At 39.4% G+C, this 12,180-nt stretch overlaps 1 protein-coding gene across 2 annotated transcripts in view; it reads right to left on the bottom strand.

Moving 5' to 3' along the window:
- Positions 1–8,696, bottom strand: part of MET (MET proto-oncogene, receptor tyrosine kinase) — a 69,378-nt gene extending 60,682 nt beyond the window's left edge. For both annotated transcript variants that reach the window (XM_053942196.1, XM_053942197.1), the window contains exon 1: positions 7,492–8,696. In XM_053942196.1, the coding sequence (XP_053798171.1) occupies positions 7,492–8,691 (1,200 nt within the window). In that variant the 5' untranslated portion in view covers positions 8,692–8,696. The remainder of the gene's footprint in view (positions 1–7,491) is intronic.
- Positions 8,697–12,180: the final 3,484 nt, after the last annotated feature.

The raw sequence follows: 12,180 nt of genomic DNA, 5'->3' as shown, positions 1-12,180 counted from the left end.
AATACTCCTCATGTATTTGAAGGCAATTCGAAGATTTTTACATGGAATACAGAGAAAGCATGTTCCTTTCTCAGAGTAAATTTTTTAAAATAACTCCATCAGTGTAAATTTTACACAATATCATTTCAGTAGCTCTTAATACTTGTTGCTATGACCTACTACTAAAATGAGATGGGGAAATCACTGTACTGAAGCTCCACTTAAGGAAATAGGTAAAAAAACATCTATGTTAAATGTAATTAGTTAATACAAATTAAGATGATTTCATGTTCTTTTGTCAAGATCATTCAAAGAGTTATTTGCTTTTGTCATTGAACAGTACTGCATTAGTTCTCATAATCTGGTTAGTGCATTAGCACTAAGTAAATCCTATTGATTCAGCAGACAAAATGGACCTAAGTAATCTTTGTGTTTTGCTGATTTCCTTTATATTAATTTAGCATTTAACTCAGTATACAGATTATCAAAGAAGAGGTGTTGACTAATTACACATTTTTTAAGAAATAAAGTAATGCATTGGAGAGATTGTGCTGATGAAAGCAGTTTTGCTGTACATTTGTAGTGTCTATTAGGTGCATTTTTCATAGAAGTCCTTACTGACATGAAAGCTGTGGTAAAATAGAAAAGCTGGGAATTCCATCTAGACCAGCTATCCAAAGATAATGCTGAGTGTGGAGACCCTTATTCCAGCAAAACATTGCACAACAACTGAATGTCTAGCCAAAACAGTGGTGCAAGACATGTGTGGGATAGAAAGAATTCAAGAAACTAGAAGAAAATCATGCAATCTGCCCTAATTTCCACAGGCTGCGTATAAAAGCAGGTGACATCTGCCTTAAGAAAATTAAGCTGTCGTTATCACTTCCTGCAAGATCATAGCATTTCTTTGTTTTCACATACCCTGTAGACAGTGCAAGTAATAATTTCATGAGGCTTACACTTGGTTTCTGAACCATTTATGCCATGGATCTTCTGCCTCAGCATTATTTTTTTTTTTTTTTTAATTTACTGTGGGATTTGATTCTGGTTTTACTTGTATGTTTGGAAATGAGGAGTAATTCCAGTCTCATGCAAAAGCTGTCTGAGATCAGAAACCCACATGCCACCTAGAAAGTTTGAGTAACACAGCTCTCTCCTGGATAGTAATTACCTACTGTTGCTTTAGTGAGCAATAATGATGGCCAGATGTGGTCCTGAGTCACAATAAGTAGAGTAAGTAGAAAACTGCTGAGGCAAGGTGGGTGCTGAGTGAGCTGAAAGGCAGATGTCTGCTTTGTCAGGACTTATGCGTCTCTTCATTGTTTGGCAGCAGAACACGAGGAAAATTCATTGCTTGCTTAGATGTGTCAACCACCTGCCAAAGCAAGGTGGGTTGAATCCAGGACTTAGATCTGCACACAGCGCACTGCATAATCAGCTTCTCTTTCTCTGGAACTTGGAAATGTGCTTAAAGAAATCCAAGCAGATCTTTCAGAAGGGGCTGAGATGGTCCCATTGCAGAATAGTCATCAGCAGCTTTGAAGTGAACTTAATCAGGGATTAAGGAGTCTTAGAATTTGGTTTGAACCCAGGAAAAGCGGCTCAAATCTGTATATTATACATCTTCAGGTAGTGTCCTTGGTATTATATAACTACTAGCATACATTTTGGACATCTCTTTTTGTGAGGCTGTAGAATTTTTCTAATTTGCAAAGCTACATAGGCTAAGAAAATTATACTTTGTCCAGTTCTAGTCTTTAGATTTATTTAAGGGCCTTCAGAAACTGAGACATAAAAACCACATGACCAGATATTAATTTTAACAAAATTAAAATTACTTTCTGCCTGAAATGATTTCTGTGCAATTCCAGAGGAAAGCAGCAGAGTCACTTTTCCACACTAATAACCAATAGGGAAACCTGCCTTCAGTGGAACAATTTGATTAAAAAGTCTGGAAATGGAACATTATTAGTAACTCTGGCTGATAAAGCTATGCCCTTTGCAGAAAATGGTAGTTTAATGGATACTACTTTTTCACAGAGAAATCCAGCTTTCATCAAGAAGATGATAAAACGCCATGCAGCATGGTGAAGCAAGGAAAGACAGGTCACTAACTGGACACCAGGAGAAGGAAAACTGTAGTTTTTGCAGCCATTGGTGACTGAGAGGTTAGCCCCCAAACTCCACAGCTCCTGGGGCTTGGAAGAGTCTGCACAGGTACCTACCACTCAGGGTGGTCTGGTACTTTCTGAAAGAACTCCCTGACCTGCCTTTTTCCTTGTCCTGTCCCTCATGTGGGTGTCCATGTGGTCAGTCCCAGAAATGGATCAGCCATTACCTCTGTAGCCAAGTGTTTGCTAAATCTGATTCAGCCTGAGATAACCTTACCCAGCACCACAGCCATGCTCATACCTCACCCCTACACACTCATACTTGTGTCTCTCCCATGCAGTTCAACTGGAGACCAGACTCTCCCTGCAATCCCTTATGCCTGGCTGTTTGCCCCAGTCAGGTTTTCCATGGCCATATGGGTAGGTGGCCATGTACTTAAAGGTGGAGGGGAGCCGGCTGGTGAGAACACCCTGCCTGCCCTCCACTGGGTACAGGCACAGCAGAGACCCTCAGTACTGCCAGGACTCACAGCAGACATGCAGCGAGAGCAGAACAGGATGCAGCCTATCCCCTTGTTACTAGGGTTTAGCATGTCTTAAAGGGTGCCAGTGCACTCTGCCCATCATTCTGCCCTCCTCATTTATTGTTCTGAGATGTCAGAACCCCACAGAGGAACTTGCATACAAATGGGAACAGATTTCATGCCCAGGCAGAGTGCTGTATGCCATCTGATATAGCATTTCCAGAGGAATAAAGGACCCGAAAAATCTAATGGATTCTGGTATCTGACTTTTAGGGAAAATATTCAGTCACATTCTACTTGCAATATAAAAACATCTCCATGCTGTGAGACTACCTAAGTAATTTACAACAACCCATTTTAATCAGAGATATGTGCTGCTATTTTTAAAACTGACAAAATTTTATGCCAAATGGTGTGAAATATTATAGTTACAGGGCCTCAAAAGAGTTATGTGTCTCTGTTTATTTTATTAAATATTCTTAGACAAAGCCTTAAGATGATAGATCAATAAGTGCCTTTGCGGTTTCCTGATAGAAGGCAGCAATTATTTTCTTCCATTACAATATAAGCATAACCTAATTTTACTCGTCTGTCATGTGTGTAATTGTAATAAAGAAGCATCACCATATGTTTATTTTACCCTCCCTTTATTTTTTGTTTTGGTGATCTTCTGTTTTCCTTTCGTGTTTTCCAACTGTTTGTGACTTTCATTTAACAGGAATTGTGGCCAGTTTGTCTTGCTTTATGACACTTTCTGGGAGCATGGCGGCAAAAGCCTGTCTGTGACTTCTCTTTTCCTTTAAGAGCTAAGTATTTTAGGCCTTCACCTGAACTTACCTATAGAAAAAACAAAGACATAAGATCTTTACAGAGCTGAATTTGGACTTCATCATTAGAGGTGTTTTATCATGTAAGTCCATAATGATTAAAGTCAGGTAATCTGGCTTACCATATTATTTATTGTTTATCATATAAGAGATGCAGAAAGGACAAAAAAAAGCCTGTAAGATCCTGATCTGTCTAATGACAACTGAAATGTATAGTTGAGATTGCCAAAGCTAAAATCAACTCATCTTCCTCACTTGAAAAATCCCATTTAATACATGGTAAAGATGCACACTACTGGACTATGTCTGCAAATGAAGTAAGAAGCATTCCTTTCCTCATCTAAGCACACCTCTGCTTTGAGGATACCACACTGGGGCTGATAATGACTAACTGACCAAATAAACTTTGCTTCAAGACTACATCCAGTTTTCTCTTTGTAGTGGGAGATTGCTGAACAGTGATTCAAAACCCCCCACAGCAGCTAGCTCTCAGATATCTTTGTCCTGACTCAAGCAATAAAACCTCCTTACTATTACTCCCAATTTTTCTTTTAATTCAAAGCCAGTTCTGTTTCCATCTTGCTGTCATTTAAGAGTTAGCCAGCTCTTCCCTGAAGGAAATTATTAGGCAGTACTAACTGGTCACAGCTCTGCTGAAGTACGTCTGACATCAATCAGATGCTCCATCGGATTCACTGTTCCTAACCCTGAATTCAGTGAGCCCAGATTTTGGCTTAATATGTATTACACTTAAACACAACTGGAAATGTTTTATTTTGATTTTATGAAGTTTTCCATGAGCACTGGAGTAAGTGAAGCACAGTTTTGTCAGGATTTATATCTTGTGGTTGGTTGACTTTGTTCTTCAACTAAGCTCTGGTGGAGACTATTCCCATGGGTGGGCAATACCTTCCTTGTGACTCCTTCTGATGTTTAGAAAGGTAATCCTAAAATTTCATCAGTTTCCATAGCCTGAGCTTATATGGGACCTGTCTCTGGATTCACACCTGAATTCACATTTTTAAGATTTCTTATTGCTGAGGCTGTAAGGACAACTAACAGAAAGACAGACCTAAAATAGCATGACCATATAAACTTCATTCCTTTAGAAAACAAGGCCAAAACAGAACAAATTTTGCCTAATACATCAAGATGAGTGGAAGTTTTTCTTATTTTTGCTTTAAATCTGAGAAGAAAAATTTGAGGAAGTGTTTTGGATTTGTCATTCAGGTTTATTTTGATCTAATTCTACCTTCAGAAGCCTCAGATGAAACAGTCCTGAGGGACAGCCACTTAAAAAGATGGACTACCTGAAGTCAAACAAAATTATGTACAATTGTCTTATGGGACTTTTTTTGATAACATGAAATAGCTTTCATCAATCAGACTCTAACTGTAAATTATCAGAGAGCATTTCCTTGCAAAGAGTGCTAGAGGCTCATTTTTCTTTTTAATATTGAAGTTAGTGGTATACCATATTCACTGCTGGACTGTTTTCACTGTCCTATGACTTAATTATGCAGTGGTCAGTGACTTTTACTTGCATGAGTGATCTGTGGTTTTATTCTCTTGACATCAAAGAGAAAGATCATCTTGGCTACATTACAAAAAACAAGTTTTGAACTTCGCAACAATAAACTGTGACAAACTCTCAGATTTTATAAAAGCTTTCTTTTAAGTTGAAGGTGACTTACAAAAAGGGGGAAAATGTTTTATGCCCTCATGTACACTTTTACAATGTACAAAGAAGGGCCTAAGAAGAGTTGGGGTGTTTGAGAATCTTTTTTTATTAATTATTATTTAATCTCCAGCAGGATCAGGAAAGACCAGATTTGACATTTTTGGGCCAAGCATAAGAAATGACACGCCTTCCTTCTTCTGCCTGCTCCTTCGCTTCCTCCACATTCCAACCCTTCAGGTCTACTTTACACACCAGAGAAAAACAGGTGTACGAAAGATGGTTGGCAAATTCTTGCCAATCTCTTTGGCTAGCTGAAACCTGAAAAACCTCAAAGAACACTTTTTACTGGAGCCTTAATGAGCCCGCTGGAATAAGGCAAAGGAAATGGTACAGCAAAGCTTGAGAGTCTTGATATTTCAGTGTTAAGCAAACAATCAGGACAAAGATTTCTGACTGTCTTTATGCCATTTAAAAGAATCACAAGAAATCATAGAAACATTTTTCCCTTTATCAATTTAATGCAGCAGAAATCAGAGCTCTGATGACATTTCTTGAAAACAGGCAACTATAATAAACATGTCGGCAGTGCAAGACATTCATTCTGATATGCAAAGCAGCAGCAGACTCTGGAAAAGCTTTTGAAACACAAAAGTACTTCCCAGCATGTGAAAAGCGGCAAATTATACTGTCAATATTTTAATGGTACACTTTGCTTTGAAGAGATCACCTTATGAAATGTGCGTATAGGCAAGAGCAGAATGAGATAAAGGCCACGAGGTTTAAAGACAGTCATTCACAAATCATATACCCCAGGAATATAGAATAAAATACTTTCAGAGAAGGACAATGGTTCTTGTTAAAAATGAAGTGAAAAAAAAATTTAAAAAAAAAGAGAAGATATTACTACCTGAAATGAAAAATTAGGATAGCAATAACACAGTGAAGAGAGATAAGGTACTGTGCTGAATGTTTTCTAACTTGTTTTTAGTTTCTGCAAATTGCCTGTCCTCCTCCCACAAAAAAAGGGAATGAAATGCTATGTCTGTTGGGGCTGCTGTATCAGCATCCACTGGCAATACCTATATCTGTGTTGAACACCTGGAGACTGCTATAAGCAGTCATCCCCACATGCCAAGGCTGCTGTGGTTATGCTCAGACCACTCCAGACCCCCTCTGAGTGCATTCCTGCTACTGGGGAGAAGCCACAGGGTCTCTGTAATGGGTTCTTCTCCCCAGACTGCCCTGTCTCACCTCTGGCAGTGGGGAGCAGCTCTTCTCTTTGACAAAACAGACTCTCACCTCCAACCAGGGCATTGCATCAAAATCCTAACCCGATGCCCTGTGCTGAGCAGCTGTGCAGAAGGGGACACTGGTGATAGTCGGGGTGAAGAGGGTCTGTGGCTCCCACTCTCACTTTGAGCTGTCCCAGCAATGGGATATGACACATACCAAACACCTCTAAATGCAGGTTGAGCTGTTGATCTGTCCTGACACAGGCCTCATACTGGCTGAGCAGAGCCCCACCACAGAGGCTCTGGCCCTCTGGTAGAAGACAGTGTGCCACCTTTGAGCTCTAAATTTCTTGTCTTGGAGAACAGAAAGTTCCCCAGGTAGGATATTTAGGGGCCTGCTTTGTAAGCAGATGATTGAAAGTTCCATGTTCCAAAGTAACTGTTCTAAGTACCCAATTCCCAGATTCTGTATTTCTTTTACAAGACCTAAAACCAGCACAGGCACTGGCCAGACGGGAAAGGGGAAATTTTTGTGCTTCCTCTGCTTACTGAATTTCATATGGTTGGAGAGCAGCAACCTCCTGAAGTCATGGTGTACAGAAATGCAACCCTCCCACCCTCATTCTGATACAGATTTCACTGACACTTTCTAGCAGAGAACTGATGTCAGTTGAACTGTTTCTGTACCAAGCATGAGTAACTACATTACAATCTGGCTCTTCATGCCATATTCCAAACCAGCTCTTTCATTTTCTTCTGAGAAGGGCAGTGATTCAGCATTAACATGCTTTTAAGTAAGAGATGTTTTTCAGGGATTCTTCAGTGCACATAAATATGAATGCTTAGCAATACTTTTTTAAAATATTAAAAAAAATAACTACCTAAATGTTCCAGTTATCTGTATCATAGTTTCTCAAACAAAAACCTATGTTTTTTAGCCCCATAGGACCTCAGCAATTTTTATACTCAATTTACAGGAACTAATCCTTTTAGGGATAATCAACAGCAATGCTAAGCAATCTGCAATGATCAGGGACTTACATTTTGTAACTGAAACTGAAGGGATGGATACTTGGCAATGGAATAGGCAAAGAGAGAACAAAAGTCCCAAAATGTAACAAATAAATTATCACTTACCCTGTTCAAGCAGTATTTGCTCTCTTTCCCATAAAAGTGTTGGAGGCATTTCATGTTCTGCTTGTCAACAATCTTGTTGAAGAACTCATTGATGGTTCGCACAGAGATGGCGCAGACAGCAGATCGGTTGGTTGGTTCAGAAGAGTCTGGTTTGCTTTGTGCAAAAACACCATAGAGGATATCATCGTTGAGCCCAAGGCCCATTTCGTGTGCTAGAGCTGCACCAGGCTTGCTTACGTAGGCAGCTTGCAAAATGTTGAATACCTCCTTTCGGATGGACCTCTTCCTTCGCTTTTCAGTAAAAATGCACTCAAGAGGCATTTCCATGTAGGAACGCATCTCTGAGTCTAAAGTGCAGAAGCGAATAATTCTAGTGTGAAAAGATTGTGAGTCAAGAGTTTCTCTCTGTACAGTCAAAAAATAGACAAAGTGATCATTTTCAAAGGCATGGACATACCTAATAGGATACGAGTCACGGAACTGAGGGAGGATATCTATATAAGACTGATCTGTGAGAAACTCAAAACCGTCCTGCGTTTCTTTTAATCTTCTAACTGATACTGAATGCAGCACATGGGGAGGTTGAAATGTAGATGTCACAGTATTTCCAACAAAAAAGTTGACAAACCTGTCCTTTTCAGTCACCAAAACTTTGGTTCCTAAAGTGCTAACAACACAATCAGGACAGTTATCTGCTTCTCCATCTGCCTGGGGTGAGTACATGCAGTGCACCTCGCTTTCAATGTCAGCAGGGTTGTCAGGGTGAATGATGTGACGGTGGCAGATGCCTCCGGACACACTACCACAGCTAATGAGTTGATCATCATAATAAGTTTCTAAAAGCAGTGCCATGTTGACGTTATCCTTCCATATGCTGTTAGATAAATTGGCTTTATCTCGGCAGTCTTCACATGGTGCACAGTCAGGGTTCTCCAAAACAGGCCCAGTCTTGTACACAGAAATGTTCTGGAGAGTTTCGTTTAGTACGTAAATCTTATTGACTGCTCCAATATAAACATGATGCTTGTATAAAACTACATTCTGAATTGGTGTGTCTGCAATGAAGTTAGGAAGATCATATTTTACACCAAGATTCATCTCTGATTTTTTAGCTGCTTCTTTGCATTGCCCATGGCTCCTCTGCAGCAAGGCAAACAGGAATACGATAAACCCAGAAGGATATGCAGTAAAAGGCTTCATTGTCAGAGATCTAATCTGTCAAAATATATTTAATGGAAAAACTGGTTATATTTCATATACTAAACCGTCAGTTTATCAGACAACAGAAATCTGTTTCTAGGCTGCATGTAGTAGCTGAACTATTTCAGTTTAAGAAGTGTTGCAATCTTGCTTAGTGTCATAATAGCTGTACTAGAAACCGCTACAATCACTGTAGGTACCAATTTCACTGCCTTTAGAACAATTCACAGAAGGTTTTTCTTATGATGAATTTCTTAAGACCCCTTGGCATGTTGTAGAGCAGCAAAAGAGAGAGGAGTACTTCCACAATGCCATTAAATCAGCTGACTGATACGGTTTAGAACAGGACGGTGTACACACAGCTAAAAGCAAAACTGCCCGGGGAACTTAGGACACAACGGCACGCAAAGCAGTTGAAGCACTTCAGTGTGTGGCTATAAGATATTTGTCAAGTTCTCAAGGGGCTGAACGGATTCCTAGCACAGCTGATCAAAAGTAAGAAATAGAAAAGACAAGAAATAATGTGAAGATTTGAGCTGAGTGGACTTATATTTTGTTGATTTTTTTTGATTAACCAAGGAAGAGACACTTCTCGACCAGACTAAAGAAGAAACCCCTCTCTCTCCCTCCCTCCAGCTCCCCAAATAACTGTCTTTTATAAAGGCCCAGTTTGGAAAAAAGAATGTCTCTTTTTCAGCCAGCCCTACTTCTTGGAATAGTTATTCTCCCTAGTGTTGACAAGGCTTTGTAATGTATTATTAGAATATTTTATGCATCATGTGGTGCTTGGCATGTGCAAGCTTTATTTTAGGCCCTGTACCACAGCAGTAAGTCACTCTGGTGAGCCTTTCAAGATACAGGCATATCGTTGTATTGTAAACAAAGGGCTATCAAGTGACCTACAGCCATTAACTGATGAAATCAAACCACCTAGCACTTCTCTCTTTTTCTTTTACATCTCCATACAGTCGTTTGATGTGGCTTGAAAAACCAAAGGCAGATGACTTGTGTGATATTTCACCCCCTTGAAAGATCAATGAAATGAACTGTGGTTATGAGCGTTTCAGTGCACTATCCACACTATGCCCTGTCACACCAGATATCTTCTGTCAACATCATGAAACAGTTGCAAAGCCAAATTTAGCTTCTTCATGGAGAAAACAATTACGCATTCTAACAGCAATATGATCACATACTTTGGGAAAATCCCTCTAAGTTTGACTATAGTTAGGCAATTGTTGCTAATCAATAAATGCTTGTGACCATTGAGAGAATTTATAATAGATGATCTTGAAAATTACAAACTGAATAATAGTAATCTGTACCAACTTTTTATTTCATTAGAAAATGAAAATACTACTATAGACCAGAGCTGTTTCAGCTGTGATAAATCTAGTGTTTTCACTAGATTGGTTAAAACAATCCATCAATAATTCTTGTGGTGCTTTATTTCAGCATCCACTGAATTCCTTCTGTGGTTTACCTCTTTAATTACACAAAATAATAGGTTTTGGAAACTAATTGTTCTTCCTCCCTCCTATCTGATAAGAATCATGATTGAGAGCTGGGGATAAAAATCAGAAAAACAGGCAAGTATTAGCTAGCAAAAACAAGTCACACTTCTAGTATTGAGACATAAAGATCTTCCTTCGAATCAGTAATATTTTTCTGATATTAATTAGTGATAACAGAATCCTGGAAACAAATCTAGCCTGGATTTGAAAGAAAAAGAAAAAAGAGCAAGGATATTGCTATAATTAGAAAATAGTCCCAGTACACGAACTGCTGACTACCATATTTTATAGGGCAGGAAACTGTCTTCTCATCCTCTGTAACATCTTGCTATCATGAATTTTTTCCTACTCTGTGCTGGGATGAAACCAAGAGCTTTCAAAGTTTGTGTAAAACACCCAGAATTCACACATGATCCAAGAACAATCACATTCACATCCTGCCTGGCCAGTGTCAAGTGAAGGTCCCAGCACTGGGAGAAGTGGGGCAGACTGTCTGCCTCTTTTCAACCAGCATTTCCACCCAAGAAACTGCCGAAACTGATACATTCCTGCAGATTCACTCCTGATGAGTCAACGTGTTCTGACAAATACTAGATTAAGCAGAAAATTCCAAAAGTGCGCTATTTTTGACACACTTACTGCAGTAAACAATAGATATATTGTTTACTGCAGTAAGTTTAAACCCACTTAACAGAGGCAGCCTTGCAGTGGAGAGACAATACAATGGGTGGGACAAGAGTTGCATGAGGATGAGGCTGACTGACCACCAACACAGGCAAAAAAGATCAAAGGAAGGTCACTTGACAGGCACCTTATTTGTTGCACTATACTCTGTACTATGTTCTTGTTTTAATGTTCCCAAATAGATCTCCCAGCCAATAGGTCCCTCAGTTTCCAGTTTACAATCCTCCCTATTCTTCCAGTGTCTGAAAAAGAGGATCCCTAGTTGTCCAACAACCAGCACCAGTGTGCACTGCAGGGCTGTTTAGAGCCATAAATACTACCTGACATATTTCACTCCAAGAATATTTTGGGATATTTTGTAAGGCCAGTATCCTCAGACAGTCTGCTCTGCCTACACTCAGTAAAATACCACTGATTTCAACCTATGCTCTGGAGACCAAAAATTCCACCTTAGACTCCTTTAGCAAGTGAAGCTGGAATGGAAAATTTAACAGTAAGAAAAAAGGTGGGGTTCAGTATGATGTAAAGGATGCCAGGAATAATAGGTACTTTATTTTACCACTACAGGAAGGAAAATATGTGCAATAAATGAAAACCAAGTCATCTTTTCTCTTCTATTTGAGTCTCATCATAGTGCTTTCCTTTGTATACTTTTGAGATGTTACAAGCATCCTCCAAGAGAATAATCTGCTGATTCCAACCTATGGGAATCTCGGCTCAAATTTATGGGCAGTTCTCTAGGGGAGATGGTTCTCCACAGCCCATGTCTTCAGCATACTGTGAATCTTCTCTCAAGGCGCCTGACACTAGAAGGAACATGCCCTGTGGTGAGACATTTATAGCTTAGGGAGAACACAGGAATCACATGAAGAATAATATGTACTTCACTTTCCTTACATCATATAAACTCTGCTGCTTCTTTCTCAGAGTCTCATGACATTTGGTGCTTCTTTTCATCTGCATCTGACCCAGGTTCTTTCTCTATTCCTACACGGCAAGCTCCAGCACAGAGCTGCTCTTTTGTAACCTTCAGACCAGCTCACTGCAAATACACTTCATCTGAATACATCCTAGAGAAGCAGAGAAATTTTGGTGAATTAAAAATACAATCTTTCCTCTCTTCAAAGGTTCAACAGCTCTCTGTAGCATACACTCAAATGTAATTTGTTGAACTTAAAGAGTTTTGATGAATTAGAACCAAAATACTTGTGCTATAGCTACAGGTCAAAGAACTGGCTGCTGTCTATCAGTTGCAGAAGGAAAACAAGGAAACCGTTTGTTTCTCTGCTTG

Source organism: Vidua chalybeata, chromosome 5, assembly GCF_026979565.1.
Source record: "Vidua chalybeata isolate OUT-0048 chromosome 5, bVidCha1 merged haplotype, whole genome shotgun sequence".
Taxonomy (NCBI): domain Eukaryota; kingdom Metazoa; phylum Chordata; class Aves; order Passeriformes; family Viduidae; genus Vidua; species Vidua chalybeata.
The sequence above is the reverse complement of the archived record's forward strand: the minus strand, read 5'-3'. Positions and strand labels throughout refer to the sequence as shown.